At 42.5% G+C, this 17768-nt stretch overlaps 3 protein-coding genes across 5 annotated transcripts; 2 read left to right on the forward strand and 1 right to left on the reverse strand.

Annotated features, from left to right (window-relative positions):
- The first annotated feature begins 3898 nt into the window (after positions 1–3898).
- LOC135605441 (fasciclin-like arabinogalactan protein 2) lies at positions 3899–5521 on the forward strand. Its single transcript, XM_065095522.1, has one exon. The coding sequence runs from the start codon at positions 4028–4030 to the stop codon at positions 5276–5278; it is 1251 nt and encodes a 416-aa protein (XP_064951594.1). The 5' UTR covers positions 3899–4027; the 3' UTR covers positions 5279–5521.
- A 1016-nt stretch (positions 5522–6537) lies between these two features.
- LOC135605442 (transcription factor BIM2-like) lies at positions 6538–11140 on the reverse strand. 3 transcript variants are annotated; one of them, XM_065095526.1, is made up of 7 exons: positions 10925–11139; positions 10414–10531; positions 9410–9479; positions 9237–9329; positions 7642–7859; positions 7394–7526; positions 6538–6902 (listed from the first exon to the last, which is right to left on the reverse strand). In XM_065095526.1, the coding sequence occupies exons 1-7, from the start codon at positions 10992–10994 to the stop codon at positions 6789–6791; spliced, it is 816 nt and encodes a 271-aa protein (XP_064951598.1). In that variant the 5' UTR covers positions 10995–11139; the 3' UTR covers positions 6538–6788. The 3 variants fall into 3 exon arrangements, with proteins under 3 accessions (XP_064951598.1, XP_064951595.1, XP_064951597.1); XM_065095523.1 differs by having other exon boundaries at positions 7642–8051; XM_065095525.1 differs by lacking the exon at positions 6538–6902 and adding an exon at positions 6909–7110 and having other exon boundaries at positions 7642–8051; positions 10925–11140.
- Positions 11141–14106: 2966 nt separating this feature from the next.
- On the forward strand, positions 14107–14913 carry LOC103972784 (serotonin N-acetyltransferase 2, chloroplastic). The gene has a single exon (XM_009387150.3). The coding sequence runs from the start codon at positions 14158–14160 to the stop codon at positions 14785–14787; it is 630 nt and encodes a 209-aa protein (XP_009385425.1). The 5' UTR covers positions 14107–14157; the 3' UTR covers positions 14788–14913.
- Positions 14914–17768: the final 2855 nt, after the last annotated feature.

Here is a 17768-nt window from a genome sequence, read left to right on the forward strand (position 1 = left end):
AAGATCCTAATATAATTTTGAAAAGTATAATGATCGAGATACTAAAAATAATTAATTAATTACATAGTCTAATTTGTAGTTAGGCAAAAGTTGATATGGATTTATAGAAACTTATAAAAATTGCAAAAAAGAATGGCAATGTTGGACTGGGAAAGCAGAACTACAGTTAAAAGCAAACAAAGTGCAGTAAATGATCAATTAAACTTCATCACCTAAGTTGTTCTAATCACTTACCTGCACCAATAAATGCTCCATTTGCAATATTTTGGCTTCCGAAACTGGTCAATACAACTCACGAGAGTCCAAATTCAGCAATCTCCTCCATCTGCAATATTGCGACTTTTCTTGCAGTTCCTCCAGACTAAGCAGAGCTATCAAATGTAGAAACAGGTATCATGAAAATTTCTTGACAAGCATGTTAAGAAGTAAATTAAAACAGTGAGGTGAGGTGATTTGTATGTTCATTCAAAGCAAAAGGAATTGTTTTGTATATATTTTTTTATTAGTTGTTCTTTTATCCTTCAATCCATTATTGTGGTCACAGGTTGTATGTTCACTAAACCCCATTCTTTCATGAACAGGGGATATAAACTTGGTTGAATCAGTCAATGGAGGTTGTATGTCATTTAGACTAACTTAGAGAGGCCCATGAAGCCAATGAATGCTTCAAATGAACAAGATATGGAACTGTGACACTAAATCTGACCCATGTCTTCTTTCAGAACATTGCTAGTGCAAAGATGTCAAGCCATCACACTAATGAACTGATGCAACTATGAGCACAATGTGTCTGTTCAGAATACAGGAAATGAGAAATTTTAAGCAAGAGAAGAAAGGTATAATAACCCAGTAGAAATGGTAACACTGAAAAGAGAGAAGAAGCTTACAAACCTTGCCCTCTCTTCATTCAATTTGAGTAGAGGAGGCTTTGGTGATGGAAGTCACAGTGATCTGTCTCTACTGATAAATCATGAGCAAAACTAGTCCAACTTGGCCTTCTCTAATGACTTATGAGTCAATACATGAAACAACAAATCATGATTCTCAACTATTTGTGATCAACTAATTATGCAAAGATTATGACTCTCTACAAGATATTAGCAGGTAATAATAATATATTCATAGCTTTCTTAAAGATTCTAATCTCTTTAACTTGAGGAGCTGATAAGATTAAAGCACCCTATTCTCATTTCCTTAGCTTAATAATTAAAGGCAGACTTTTTTCAAGGAAAAAGTTGTCTTTTTTCGACATATGTTCGTTGATTTTGGTTCAAAGAAAGATTGTAAGTATCGATCGGACATTGATAATCTTTTACAGTGCGGTAAAGCAAGCTCACACATTTCTCTCAAGCTTGAGGAGGCCATCATCATACACTTGGCTGCAAAAGAAAGATCTGCCAAAAAGAGATAGAGTAACGACCCACCCTATCTCAGCAACACATGAACGATGCAGACAGCGGGGTTGCAGTTCTTTCATCCTGGAAAGCGGAGACACGACGTGGATTCACCGACAGTGCCTTCTTGTGCTGGTTTTATTGCTTTCCTGATAGCTGACTGCTGAAAGAACAGAAGCTATTTCCATTTCTTGATTACAATGAGTGAAGTTGAAGATGTCAAGCATATCTGTGTTCTTTGTTCTTCCGATCTCTCTCTCTCTCTCTCTCTCTCTCTCTCTCTCTGGAACTAAAATTTTCTACTTCCAGAGTTAACAAAACACTGTGTTTATTCAGATTTCCTTTTCTTCTTCCAAGTAAAGAAAAAGATGATGTAGTTTTGGTTAACAAGATTTGTTTTTTGGCATTAAAGAGCTTTGTTTCTGATTTCTTGACACAGAAAGCACAGGAAAAAGACAGGAAAAAAAGGGGAAAGAGGTTGCTTCACATGCATACCATGTGAGCCATGGATCTGCATCCATTGTTCTTTCACATGCACACCTCCCTACCCTACACAAAGGTAAAACAAGACTATTTACTTTCCTCATCCCCTTGCTTGGGCTAGCCTTGTAGATTCAACTTTGCTCTCTCTCTCTCTCTCTCCTCTCCTCTCCTCTCTTCATTGCCCACACAAAGAAGGTTCACATTTAGCATACATTACTATGAGTGATTATGACTGCATTATGGTGCATATCTGTAGTTAAACCATGTCAAGAAGAGAGTAACATATCAATGAGTGTGATTATAACCTTATGATTCTGTTCATCAAACTGGATTATTAACACAACCATGATCAAAATGTACCTATAAATGTGTCGGCAGACAACTTTTTAGAGTCTCTTTATTCTCCCTGAGCTTGATTAATAATTAACATGGAAGATAATGCTAAAGAAACAGCATAGATGCTGCTGACATGGTAAATCCCAACTGCAATCATAATCCTACCCAAATCAACACTTATCAATCCACAAGAGGATAAAGAATTAACAGTATTCATACATCTTAATTACAATAAATCGTACCATAGTCTTATAATATGACAGGTTATGCAGAAAAGTGTCTGAGGATCCAACTGCCAACCTCATTGATGAGCGCTGGTTGAGCATTAAAATAGACATTTATTGTCTTCCTGGCCTTCGGAACATGGAACTCGATTCTCACAGGCCAAGACAAAACATGCATCCATGACAGCCACACAGCCATCACCACTCACCAGCCCCATTTGGCACTTGAAGCTTTCTGCTTACAAGCTTTCATGAGATCTGTCATGGACCAGCCTTGCCAACCCATTCTTTGTACACTGTCTTCTTATCAAGTTGCACTCGGGGCCCCGACTAGCCTGGACTTGCATCTATAATTTATGTTACTGTGTGACATGTTATATGGCAGTTTGGAGACCATTGTGTTCTCTCACAGGAAAAATGAAGAACAAGTGACTTATTGGTGAGACGGTGGTGGACATCACGATGATGATGAGGTAGCTACGGTGTCGATGGAGATAGAAGACTTTAAGATCATGAGGAAGACGAAGACAAAAGAGAAGTTGGTGATGGTGATATGTTTGATGGACGTTAGAGGTATTTTGAAGGAGAAGACGAAGCTTATTTCTCTGGTAAACGTGAATGAATAATTGCTGAGAGGAACTGAATCGAGCAAATCCTCCCAAAGTAATGGTGCTCTGCCGGTGTGACTTCTCTTCAGGGTTTGGCATCGATCCCAGGAAAAAGAAAGGTAAAGAAGAGGAACAAGAAAGCAAAGAAGACTGAGAACACAGATCGAACACCCACCAACAAGAATAATTGCGTTGCGTCTCGCTTGCGTATCTCTGGGCCCAGACGTGCCGGGGCCCCATGGCGGAACCCTGCTGTCGGTGGAAGCAAAGCGCCGCCCCTTGCCACCGCGCTCGGGGAGACGGCGACGGCTGCTGGCTTCCTTGCGATCGAAGGGGACGATGCCCTGCCGACAGCGTTAACTCTCTGCCTCAACGTCAACACGTGCTCGGTCCTCGTCTCACGTGTTGACTTTTGGAGCCGGTGCGAAAGCTGGGGTAAGATTGCGCACATGGCACGGGGTGTTACCTCTGTCGTGTGACGAGCGGTCGCGTTCGCGTTCGCTCCTGTTTCACCGACACGGGAATAGGTCGTCTTCGGAGAACATCGAACACGAGTTCACATGCTCCCCCCCCTGGATTTAGGTGACACGTCCAATGCAATTGCATGAGCTCATCATTTGATTTATTTGGACCGCAGAAGCATGATTGACCTGTGATGTCGTAGAATCGTTAATCATGCAACTGAGGAGGAGCACATCGAGGATCTGATTGACTGATTGATTGCTTGCATGAATACATGCTATCAATGGGACACGCCGGTCTGTCGTGGCGTAAGTCGGTGCTTAAGTCGTGACGTGGTGCAGGGGCATTTTGTGCTACTAACTACACCTTATAATGGCCATTCCTCACGCTTCTCCCCCACACTACACACACCACACACTCCTTGTCTCACCTTCTTCTTTCTTCTCCTCTTACTCCTCGATCCGGTGTAGTTTCTTGAGTTCCTATCAGTAGAATCGTAGTAGCATTCGCTGTCCTAGCAATGCAGCGAGCTTTTCCTCTCCTCGCCGCTTCTCTCCTGCTGCTGGCCGCGGCCGCCACCTTGCCGGTGGCGCGCGGCCACAATATAACCAAGATCCTGGCGCAGCACCCGGAGTTCTCCACCTTCAACCACTACCTGTCCGTCACGCACCTGGCTAACGAGATCAACCGCCGACTCACCATCACGGTGCTGGCCGTCGACAACTCAGGCATGGGGGACCTCCTCGCCAAGCACCTGTCGATCCTCACCCTTCGCAACGTCCTCGCCCTCCACATCCTCACCGACTACTACGGCGCCAAGAAGCTCCACCAACTTACCGGTGGCTCCACCATCTCCTCCTCCGTCTTCCAGTCCTCCGGCCATGCACCCGGCACCACCGGCTACATCAACATCACCGATCACCGACGTGGCAAGGTCACGTTCATCACCGAGGACGCCGGTGGCGCTGCGCCCGCCGTCTTCGTCAAGTCTGTGAAGGAGATCCCCTATAACATCTCCATCCTGCAGATAAGCACCATCCTCACCTCCCCCGAGGCGGAGGCCCCCGTGGCGGCGCCCGCACCCGTCAACCTCACCGAGGCCATGAGCCGGAAGGGCTGCAAGGCCTTCGCCGACATGCTCCTTGCCCGCCGCGACGTCCTACAGACCTTTCAGGACAACCTCGACAGCGGGCTCACCGTCTTCTGCCCCGACGACGATGCCGTCACGGCTTTCGCCCCCAAGTACAAGAACCTCACAACCGAAGGCAAGGCCTCCCTCCTCCGCTTCCACGGCGTGCCCGCGTACTACTCCCCCCAGCTCCTCAAGACCAACGCCGCCGCCATGAGCACCCTGGCCACCAGCGGCCACAGCAAGAACTTCCACTACAGTGTGAGGACCGACGGCGACTCCATCACGCTCAAGACCCACATCGTAACCGCCACCATCACCTCCACCGTCGTCGACCAGGACCCCGACGCTATCTACGCCATCGACAAGGTGCTCGAGCCCCGGGAGCTGTTCAAGGTCCCCGAGGTCGTCAAGGCCGACGCCCCCGCACCGGCCCCAGCCGCCCCGGCGCCCAAGAAGGCCAAGCACGCGCACGGAGCCAAGCACGCGTCGCCACCCACCCCGGCCGGCCCGGACGAGGCGCCCGCGGACGCAGACGAGGAGGCGTCGGACAATGCTGCATCCAGTGTCGGCGCCGCCGGGAGGTGGCTCACCACCGCCGCGGCTGCTACTGTAGCGACAGCAGTCATATCAGTCCTCTAAGAAACTAAGGTTCTTGTATTCTTCTTCTTCTTCTTTTTCACCCTCTGTGCTATAAATTATTCTCCTTTTCCTCCCTTTTTCTGCCTTGGTAATTTCATGATTTGAGAGGGGGAATAATTACAAGGGAGAGACTCATATAATCTACTATATATTCTATAGTAGTATTATACTCTCTCTCTCTTTCTCTGGTGGGCTTGTCCTGTAGGTTGTGTGTGCTTTTGAATGGTGATGATTACTTTATAATCTGACACTGTTTGGAGATTGGATTTTGGATTCAGTGCAGGGTTTACTCTTTTGACTGCAGAGTCTCACTTGTGTCTTAGATCACAGAACTATATATTCTTCTTGTCCACTATATATAACACTACCATGGTACAATGGAAGCATGCTTAATTGGATCTAGCGAACTAAAAATGAAGGAAGAGTTCATGACAGCTGTGGTCACACTCTCGAGGGTGGAGTGGGAGAGACATGAGAACAAGATTGGTGCACATGGTGTGCCAGCGGAAAGCCAGACACCAGCATTCACTCCTGGTATCATCACTTCAGTGGCACTACAGAGTCTTAGCAGCAGTACAAATGAGTTGACTGTCCAAAGTTGAGGTCCTCTTTCACCATTCCGGGTGTGCAATAAATTGGGGTAGGTTGCTGCGATGGGTCCTGCACTGACCCCACCATTGAATCAAACACCTAATGATTGATTTGATCATTTGAGCTGGATGACATTGTTCATCACAATCGTCGTATCGTTCCTTCCTAATGCCAAATTACTTCGTTACAGGAAGGCAATCAATCACAGAAAGTCATGGTTTCCTTTCCTGATACCACCAACATGGCCAGCTGCATAGCAGACATGACAAGCTCTCTTTGGAGTAGCTTTCCTGTGTGTATATGTACATACCAACTTAAAGATGATATATACCGGTGCCAAAACAAATGCTTTGGATCAGAAGCAGTTTCCACCTAATGACACTCTATTCATCAAGTAATGAAACCAAACTTTGTACAAAGCTCACTTGGTCTAATAAATTATACAGAAATGCATCGTTCATGTTATCTAAGATATGTAAGCATATGACATCACCAAATCACTACTGGATTTACCGAGTCACGTATACTTTACTGCAACATGAGAGAGCTTCTATCATGGCAACTGTTCTTCATCAACCAATTTACAAGCATACAACAGTTTTCAGTCGTCCATTGTTGATGGTTTATGCTTTCAGATGTTTCGGTAATCTAAGACACACACGATACAGTTTATCCGAAGTTTAATATGTAAATTATTGGTGTATCTTGATCAGTACAATTCACAGCGATTCACAGTTTCTAAGACTCCAAAGTGGAACAGAAGCAAACAAGTTAATTAGCCTCTCAGTTCTACGAGGAGCCTCTCTGAAGAAGCGAGTGCGGAGGAAGGAATACACAATGATGTTACACCTAGTCAAACAGGCGAAGGCGTCCAGTCCGACACGAGGAAGATCACAAAAACAAACTGTTTGGACAGCCACTAGCTGGTATCAACCTTTTGCCTCTTTGGAGCTTGTTCAGACCCCTCGATGTTGCTCTCTGGTCTTCCTGAGTCTCCAATTACTTGATTAATGGGTGAATGGTCAAAGCGATCCTACAATGAGAACAAGGATCGAAAACCCTGAGCTAGTAGTATTTAAACACGATAAGGTCTTCAAGAGTGGATTATCATCCATCCAACTATATTTCTGCCAGCAACACTAGCCCTTGCAACTATAATGTTAGGTCCAACCATCTTAAGTAGTTGCTTGGTCGGTCCATGTCCAACTATAGTGATAGAATCCCAATTTAACGAAGCATACCTTGACAATGTTTTCAATAATTGTCAACGAGATCAATTAATTAATGAGCATTGCATCTAGGAAAAGTAGGAAAAGAAGAAACTAATGATGTTGAATAACAGAATATATTCAGTAGAAGTTCCATTAGAAACATGTAAACCTACAATGGATTTATTCAGTAGCATTGTCTAGCATGAAAACTTAGATGAAAGGCATGTATCAGCATGGATTCAACATGTTCAACGATCATGTTATCTGGTTCGGTTGCTATGCCAAGGATAATGCACAAACAAAATATTTATACCTTTGCACTGGACATATTAGTGGTGGTAGTCCTTCTGCTTGCACGCCTACCAAGATTAATCTGCACAGAGATGCTGGCCTGAGACATATCCACTCCTGCGCTGGCCATAGCTTGTGATACTGTGGTCAATAGCCTACATGCATACAATCCATATGGAACTCATTCCACAATCACCAATAAGACATAATTTTCGGACAAACATGACAAGATGTTCTGAAGAAAAATCTAGTAGTTTAATGAAGCCTGACCCTTGGGTATAGACACTAGAAATACTGATCGTGCCCTCATCAATTGTTAGCTCTTCTTGTTCATTCAACATATCATTGCTCACGGTGCAGTCGGCCAAGCACGATGAACTTTGCCACTCAGATTGAGTCTGGGATACTAAATTATCTGAGTCTGAAATCACCCTCTCCTGAGGCTGCATAAAGCCGGAGCCCCTTCCAACAGTAGCATAATAGTTTGACTGCATGGGAACAAGCACCGTACCAGGACTCATATCAGCTTCTGCTAAATTATGCGCATTTGAGAGAGAAGTTGGTGCCCTGGGGATGCTATTATCAACAAACTTTCCAGCAAACAAAAGGCCAGATTGAGGACCATTTTTCGTAAGGTTAGGAGGGTCAGCTATACCATCTCTAGGGCCTTGATTGCTACTCTGGTGCAAGCCAAGAGAAAACATTAGTCAAATCTAAAAACTTCTATTGGGCTACTATTATAATGTCTTTAACAGTTTGTTAATCTTCTCCAAATGCACACTAGGAAGTGCTCCATAGTCGAAAATACACACACAAACATTTACATGTATAGAGAGAGAGAGTAGTAGAAACATCATGTGAACAATTTTAACCCAGGGAATGAAAATTTCAATCCAGGGGATGATTTACCCTTTCATACATCCTAGAGAAACCAGGTATATCATTTCTAACCTCAAAAAATCACAAGAACACATAAGGACCTTAAAGTTGTAAAAAGAACGATACTAAAATTAAAAAACCGATAATTTAGGCTATCATTGGTGGAGCACACAGTTCAGTTCAGTTTTGCTAAATTTCCAAATCAAACCGCACTTGGTCAATTTCCCAGAATCTGAAACTGAAATAAGCAAAATAACAAGAACAATCAGATCAAACTGGGCTTAAGATGTCCATTTTAGTTTGAATTTTAATTCAATTTTTAAATTATAAGATATATTAAAGATAAAAAGCAGTATTAAGTAAGTTGACTCGAAAGTCAATAGAAACGAATGCTTTTCAGTAATTTATGATTGATTCACAAATCAGTATTCATTTCTTGTATGTACATGGAGGTTATATCTTCATTTTCTTTTCATATTTGTGTATCAGGTGAACTCTTAAACAAAATAGTTTTCATTTTTCCATAGATGTACACTCTCTTCCGTTGATGTATGTATGCTCTCTTCTCACGTACAAGGAACTTCACATATTACTCCTAAATGGAGTGAGATCAACCAGTTTGCAGGTATAATTAATAAGTACGTAAAATAATATATAAATACAAGAAGACGAGGTCCGTAGGAATTCCAACAAAACATATAAATACAAGAAGAATAAATTGCAATATGTGGACTGTAAGTGAACTATTTCTTCCACTAATGAAATGAATAAAAAGAAAGCAATGTTTCCTCCTTGCAAGTATATTAACCAAATTTGTTGGCGTTCAGATATTTATGGACCTTCAGCATGTTCAAACATTGTTCTTTAGAACATTTAATAAATCAATGAACACAAAGATAGCCGGAAATGTGATTTCATGCAAAAAGCATATATATACACATTTGTTTTCATTCAAAATTTGCGAAAGAAAAATGGTAGAAGATTACCCATGGCATCAATTTTTCATTTTCCTGATTCCAACCTGGGAATGATTCATACTTTTGTACCTTCTCTTGTAAAAATTTAATGTACTCAATAACCTGCATAGGGACCAGATCTTATGAAGTGCAATTCCAAACAACTTAACCTCAAAGAAAAAAAAATCAGAATATGCAACTACCTCCAAAAGGAATGATGCTTTATCCCTCTTCTGATCACTATGTGGTATGAGGTCTCTAAGAATCTGAAATCTGTACATAAGGAGTATTCACTTTTAGTGCATAATATTATAGTTGCATAGAATCATAACTGGAATAGATTGAAAGTAATAGCATAAGGTTTAGTACTAAAAAAACTTGTTGTTACATTTTGGTTTTTCTAGTATTCCAAAAATTAGGCAGTAAAATTCAATTTTCATTTAAAACAAAAACTTTAGACGTAACTACGAAAGCCCCGACAAATGTGAAAAAGTAAATGAAGCAACAAAACTTGTGGCAGTTTCTGCTATAATCTTAAAATATCAATATAGTCTTGGACACTGAAATCAATATTCCATGTCAAATCCTGTTGGATGAAAATATCCACCTTATCATGCTTTCATGGATAGCCATGCAAATACCATATAAGTCCTCACTTCTCACCAAAATATTGCATATTTGACATCTCATGCCAGCATATAGGTGGGCACAGATGAAGGTTCCTTGTTAGGGGTAGCATATTACCCCATGTCAGTCTGCAAAAGCATACAGAGGAGGGACTAACATGATTGTCGTAACACCATATTAAATTTATCATATAACTAAGAAAAATATTTTGATATCATTAATAACAGGACTCGATATTGCAATGTAGGTAAAGTATCTTTTAGTGGAATATTTATGTTAGTTTTAAGATAGTTAGCTACAAGCATAATCAAATTGTCATTACTGATATCAAAATCAGATTGTTCTTGGCACATCCAGAATCCTAGCAATGACATGTTGAGAAACTTTCACTAGACTATTTATAGACATTAGACTATACCAAGTTTCCTAATAGAAACAATATTGGTAAAGAAACCGTAGCGGTCCTTCAAAATTCTAATCCGACAGTTACTATAGAATTATGATTCTGGCTATCCAATCACACGTACAAAAGACAAGAAGATATGATAGGAATATGGGTTAAAATTGACTAATGACTAACCTGTCATTGATTTTGCACCTCCAACGCTGCTCAGTTGCAGAATGTTTTGACCTCGGCGTAGTTGGCGTACCTGGCTTCTGCTCACCACTCTTCCCATCCACGTTTACCGTGAGTTCCACTGGAGAAACCCAAACGGGAAAACAAAAAGAGAGTTATTTGGCATAGAAAACCCATTTTCTAGTTCAAAGGTACCTCTTTTTTTGGGGTTCAGCAAAATATTTCTCCTTTTAAAGTAAAATAGGTTTCAAAAGAGAAGTAAATCCACACTCGATCAAAACACAACACCAACAAGCTCATCATATTTCAGGTTTCGGTCAAGTAATTGGAAGAAGATATACTAAGTTAGAGGGAACTCATAGCAATTCTTGTTCTGGGCAACAAACTTTCAGAAAAGAAGTCGTCAAAAAGTGATTTTTCTTAACTATTCGGAATTCGTAAAGCAAGCGCTTCCGTAAAACAAACACAACGAAAAGTAGAGAGAAAGACGATCATTATTTTTCCGCAAGACAACCTCTTCGAGACGATCTCTGAGTCCTCCCCATCTCATCATCCTCGCCGCTCGATCTCGAGACCGACTCCATCGGTCGCTTCCTGCTCCTCCAAGGCTCACCAGCTCCGGAAGGGAACCCTCAGATACAGAAGGGACGAGGAGGTCGACAGAAACCCTAATCCAAGCGTTCCTCTCCCCGAAGTCCTAAAACTTCCCGTGGCAGGGAAAATACGCTAATTGTCACAGAACCCCTCGTCAAGGCACGTTATGACAAATCCATCCCTCATTCTGTAGCTTCCTTGACTGACACTGTTAACCCCTCAATCTTTTCTAAATTTACACGAATATCCTCCTCTCTCTGTCTCTGCCTCTGTTTGCGTCATTCTCGGCTACGAGTCGTCTTCTTCTCATGCTTTCTACTTCCCCCTCGCCGGGCTTATCACCGGCGTTCCGGACTCGATGATACCATGCTACACGAATTATCTACAGTCACGGGCTTCACCTGCATTGCTGAATGCTCCTCCTTCGAAGAAGACTCGTGGCTTGTGAAGCCCTGATTCTGTGTTTACTTGGAAGTGTTCGTTCGGATTCATCGGCACTGCCGTATGCAGAAGTGTTGCTGCTGTCTCTCGTTTCAGCATCTTCTATTGTTTCCATATAAGATCAAATCAGGAAGACAAATTCAAGTACAGATGGACAAACAGAGAACTGTCCCATGATGAGGTTACAGAAACTCTGTAGGTTGAGATGCAGTAGGCCTCTTCCGCCCCTCTGCAAAGACTGCAGGAGGCTATCATGAGGTCAAAGCTTTCACTGTCCTTGAACTGGTTGTATTGCCGGATTCGCTCGTGTCTAAAGTTGATTCTTGAGTTCTGATTGGCGCAATGAATTGTATTACAGTAGCATTGCTGCAAACTAGTGAATCTGATTTGCTCATTTAATTCCTGGGATTATTATGGTTTATTGTGTCTGTGTTTGAGGATACGAATAGCTAACTTGAAGAGATCATAGCTTTTCCTGCATGAAGAACAGTTGGAATTCTAGACCTCACAATGCAAGGCCATCATGCTGTCTCAGAATGAAACATGTTTGTGTCTTGGATAATACAATGTTTTTGCTGAAGATGTATATAGAACATCAATCTAGAAATCCCATGTTAACTATGTAGATGCATTAGACATCAGATATGCAGAATACAAACTGTTCCTCTCTTGTTATATCCTAAACAAGTATAGATAACAGAGATAAAATAGACTCAAAACGCTCTGCTTTAGTTGTGCTTTGGGGGGTGGTTTTTCGGCGCCCGGTAATCGGAACTGAAAGATACAAAGCCAGCAAAATGAACCCTGGAATGGCGAATCTGATGTCTCACCTCACTCCCTACACTCGAACGCCCATCTTGTCCATGCTCATGTTCTTTGATCCAGTGTTTGGCACCTGTGTTCACTGTGCTTCTGACTTCCTCCACCATCTTCCTTCCTCTCAGCCATTTCTGGCTGCTGGCACCAAGTTCCTGGTGACAGTGTCAACTCTTAGAAGTTTCAGTAAGATGAATGTTGAGAGGCTTATGCAAATAGTACACTACCTCGTTCCTCTTGTGTTCTTGCACATAATTGCACCCGTAGACTGCCATGTCTGCAGCGAAGGAATTGGATGTTGCAAGAATTAGAATGGAAGGACATAGAGAGAAGTATCTACCTCTTTTGGCAATGACAGTGAAGTCCTCCAGAGCAATCAAAGAGAGCAAGAACACTATGACAGTTGTTGTGGACATTGAGCACACCATGACTTTCCTCTGACCTTCAGAATGTTTGTCATGCAGCAGAAAGGAAGGAGGAGAAAGAATTCAAAGGTCAGGCTCTATAAGCTGATGGCTCATAGCTGGGATTCCAACATCTCCTCTCTTCCTATATTAATTGCTCCTTGCAATCTATTTTAAATTGGCCTCATAACTTCTTCTGATTGGCCTTCTCTAGACTGGTGTACTTGGAAGGACTCAAACCTTGTCCTTGTGATAGAAAAATAAGAAAAGTAAAGAAGAAAGTGTTGGAATCCTTTGTATTGAGTATGATAGAAGATATGGGAGTTTGAGTCTGTCTTCCGCCATGCATGCAACGAGGTGGGTAATTAAATTGTGGTTGCAGGGGGTTGCCAACCAGTCAAAACTGAGGGCTTTGGTGTGCTATTTTATAGCAGGATAGGACTCGAGTTCCAACACGAGCACAAATTATGAGATCATGGTCAAAGTCTTGTTTCTTACTGTTGTGCTGCTAATCTCCATGAAGTTCTTCAATTAGAAAGGTGATCTTAGTTTATGCACTTTGATGATTCTCAAAGTGCCTCACACAGTGAAGGTGCCTAAAACTTGAAGAGTTGTTATTTCAAGGAGAGAATTAAGCGTATGATAATCCACAGTTTGGCCAAGGGATTGCAGCAGTCATGATGGCAAGATCATGAAATCGAGAGCCGGAGGAACATGGGCTCCTAGGAACTGATCACAGGGTTCATCATTAGTGAGCTATAAAGAAAGAGGAGGAGGAGGAGGAGGTGCAGGTGGTCCTTTGGGGGGGGGGGTGGCTTGAGAACACGAGGTTGTGCCACCCAAACTTCATGTCAACTGGTGGGACGGCTTTTGAGGCGCGGCCATGGGAGTTGCTGCCACCTGCTGTCCCTCGGCTGGTCATATGGGCTCTTCTCAAAGCTCTCCATGATAGTAAGCTTCCACACCTGCAGCTGTAGTACATCACAGGACCAGATTAAATTTGTCTTCTGCAATGCAAATGTTGGAGAAAAGCTCGAAGCTTTTCTGTAAGCATTACAGGATTTCACCCTCTGTAATGTTCTCTACAAACTCATAGTTGAGATTTGGAAAAGCTTTTGGAACATTGGAAAGAGAGAGGAGTGAGAGATCAGAAAGGTTCCGCTTCTTTCCCTGTCTGTCTCTCCCATCTAACAAGGCATACCGACCCTTTCTAGCGCACCCCCCCAAACCGCGTCTCCTCCAATGAGATCCCGCCACGTCCGAGACGTTCTTAATTTAAGAGTGGGGCCCGCACGTTGTAAGGAACAAACGCCAGCCATGTTCATTCGCATAGCTGAGGTTGCGTAAGGGTCGCCTTCGAGGTCTGTTGACCACGGTTTGACCAGCCATGCAAAGTAGCACCGCTCGGCAACTCCACACGTTTCGGACGAGTAATCGACGACGCTCACAAACTCCGACACGCACATCCATTCCATGCCAAGCGTTTACAGAGATGCAATCCCACGGCGTCCTCCTCCCCCTCCGCGGCCCCTCGTCGTCCCTCTCCCTCTCGCGCCACCTCCGTCGCCAGCTCACCCTCACTTCTTTTCACTCGTCCAAAGCCTCGACCAGACCCCGCAGCCTCCTCCTCCCCGTCGCCTCCGCCGCCTTCACCGTGTCCGACGGCGAACTCGAGACCCGCGGCTTCCGCGTCCGGCGGAGCTCGGACGGCCTCGACGTGGCCGCCCTCAACGACGTGTTCGCCCGGGTGGGGTTCCCCCGGCGGGACCCTGACCGGCTCCGCCGCGCTCTCGGCCACGCCGGCGGCGCGGTGGTGTGGGTGGAGGAGTCCAAGAGGGGCGGTGGGCCAGGGAAGCCGGTGGCGTTCGCGCGGGCGACAGGGGACGGGGTGTTCAACGCGGTGGTGTGGGATGTCGTGGTGGAGCCATCGCTGCAGGGGATGGGGCTTGGCCGGGCGGTGATGGAGCGTCTCGTGGCCGACCTCCGACGCAGTGGCGTTTCCAACATCGCCCTCTACGCCGAGCCCCGCGTGGTGGGCTTCTACCGCCCCCTCGGCTTCGCCGCCGACCCCGACGGCATCAAGGGGATGGTCTACTCCCGCAGGAACCAGAAGAAGAGATAGATAGATTGCGATGACAGTAATAGTAACAACAATAATCATAATATCATGTGGAAGATTGATTGCACTTTTCATTCCTCACTGCTATTTGATATTGTCAATGAATTGATAGATTCAATTGCTGGTGTACAGAGATATGACTATAGGCAAAGATGTACATATTATTATGGTAATTTAATCGTAGTAATAGCAGTTTTTTCTCAACAAATAGAAATGGCATTAATAGTTCATATATCACTGCAGTTTTACAATTACAATAATAGATATTTTTTTATCTCAAAAAAAAAAAATAATAATAATAATTTAATTATTATCATGATTATTCAATTGTAATAATAATAGACACTTTCACTGCAAGAGAACCATCTAATAGTTAAGCTATTATTATGATTATTCGACTACACAGTAATTAATATATTTTTATCCTAAAAATAATCCTGTCTCGTCTCATTTACAATAACCATTGCTATTAGATAGATATAGTGTGGAGTAATACTTTACTTATAGCACGGGCAGATCCAACGTGTTAGATTTGCATGTTTAGATGTGTCAACATTCTGTCCTCGCATTCATCTCAATGTCCTCTCTGAGACGATTCAACAGAGAAAAGATCACAAAGAAGAAGGAAAACCCTAATGACATGGAGCAGAACTTGATGCGGGTCTTGCTACGAAGGTAGGCATGTCATCTCCAGCCATCACGACAAGAATTCTTGGCTCCATATCCGAAGGCACAGCCATGGCTTTCTCATGCAGGGTTGACAACTCTGAGTTCTCACCACTGGAGGACTTGCTAGTAGAGCACAGCAGTATGACAAGAGCAATCGCAATGAGGATCCCCATTGCACCGAGACCTCCGAAGAGATAAGGAATTGGAGTCCGCCACAAGTTTGCAGGCTTCATGTTTCCTCTCTTTCTTCTCCGCCTTCTTTCCTTACCAGTGTGCTTAAGCTTTGTTGCAGAGGAAAGCCTGAGATGCGGGTGTGTTTATAGATCAGAAAGAAGTGATGGTGGTGGCAGATATAGTGGAGACTCCGTAGGATTTGGAAGCTTTCACTGTGTGTTCCCCCAACTTGCTAGGCTTGTAAACAAACTGGCATTGTGTGCTCTAAAAGAATGCAAACTTGCAATCTAACTCGATCTTTATAAATCTTCTAAATGGCCTTCCTTGATTAATTCTGTCTTTAAATTCATTGGAAAGTGAGAACCTCATTCCTTTCCAGTCACAATGAAAGCAAACTCTATGATTTGGTGAAGAGAACTTTGTTTCTCTGCAATCAGTTGAAGTCATATTCTCAGGATATTCTTGCACTACAGCACAGCATCATGAAAGCTATCTCTATGACTAATGCTACCCTCAAGTGAGGGTAGTGTGTGCACTATTTAGCTATCATTGCCTCGAGGAAAAGCTTGCAGATGAAGGTTCCATGTCCACATGATGACCACATAACACATTACATATCTAGTGATTGCTTTGTCAAAGATTTAGAGCTGATTCCTCTGATGGAATGAGGAACTTAAAAGTGAGAGAATGTCAGCACTGTCACTCACTTTCTGCACCTCAATTTGATGGTTCAGAAAGAGAACAATGTTTGACAAAAGAGATGACAGGAAACATTCCCTATTCAATGAAACAGATCAGAGATCAAATCCTCATTCATGATTGTTTCCTTATCAAATATCTTCTCCAGAGAAGAGAAAAAACATTCATTAATCCCGTGCCTGGTCTTGGAAAAACACATGCCACTCTTTTTCATCTATCATTTTTGTGATCAATGTGGCTAATATCCACATTATAATCATCATATATTGCATCTGGTTTGATCAATGTAGCATTACAGATGAAACAATGCAAAACTGCACTGAAGGCATGTTCAGTAAGATCTTTTTAATACCTAAATTAATAAAGAACTCAAAAGATTATGTATATTCTGAAGAGTTCAGTGACCAGTGTCTAGGTTATCAATAGAGAGTTTTTTTTATTTATTTTTGTACATTTTTGGTCTTGATTGGTTGTCTATAGTTTGATTGTATGCCACATCTAGAATTTTGATTGATTATAAATCTAATCAATCACAATGGCATTTCCGAGCTTTATTTTTCGCACTGAGGTTGATGAGTTATAGGCTCCTGCTTCATCTTCAGCAAACAAGATTGGATTCTGCTCATGAGCTTGTGTGCTTATCTTTTTAGATCTTTTTAGGTGTATACTATTGAGAGGAATGTTATTGAGTTGGGAGTTGCATGGTTGGTATTTTATTGGTGGCTGTTGTATTTACAGTTGATGAGGTTTTAAGCCCTTGATTTGCATGTTGAACTTACCAGGATTGCTGGAGATGTAAGATTATGGTTGAAATCATTTTCTAATGAACGATTTAATCCTATTCCACTTATAGTGTCGTCTCAAAATTTTATTGTTGTTGTTTGTGTTGGGATGTACAGGTTGAGATCACTCCGATACTTAAGTTAGTACGATGTTCAATGTAAAAGTAAAAAAAATCTTAAAATTTCAGACTATATGTTGAGTCTCAATTGATTAAAATATCAAATATGAAAATTAAAATTAGGATATTTCATCCGAATTGAATCAGATTTTGAAACCTACTTTTATATCCAACCCCTTAGAAAATCCGATTAAAGAGTATTCAAATCTAGAGGAGCAATGCAAATGGAAAGGGATCTTGTATCATGTTAGATTCACTGCCCAAACAATTAAACTTCAATGAATCAGAGAATGCAGCTGAGTCATAGAGTATTAGAATAAGGATCTGTACATTCATCTTATTGGCAGATTCATCTCGTAAGGATTAACAGCATTACATAAATACTCAAGTCATTGATTTTTCAGAATTCCGACTGATATCAGCATGATAGTTCAACCTTTAGAAACAAAGCCCGAAACAAACTAGGCGTAATTCTCAAGGAAAGAAATAATGCAATCCATAAAAGTCCCCAAGCAATTTCGTCGAATTGTAGTTCACTATA

Source organism: Musa acuminata, chromosome BXJ2-2 (genome assembly GCF_036884655.1).
Source record: "Musa acuminata AAA Group cultivar baxijiao chromosome BXJ2-2, Cavendish_Baxijiao_AAA, whole genome shotgun sequence".
Lineage (NCBI taxonomy): Eukaryota > Viridiplantae > Streptophyta > Magnoliopsida > Zingiberales > Musaceae > Musa > Musa acuminata.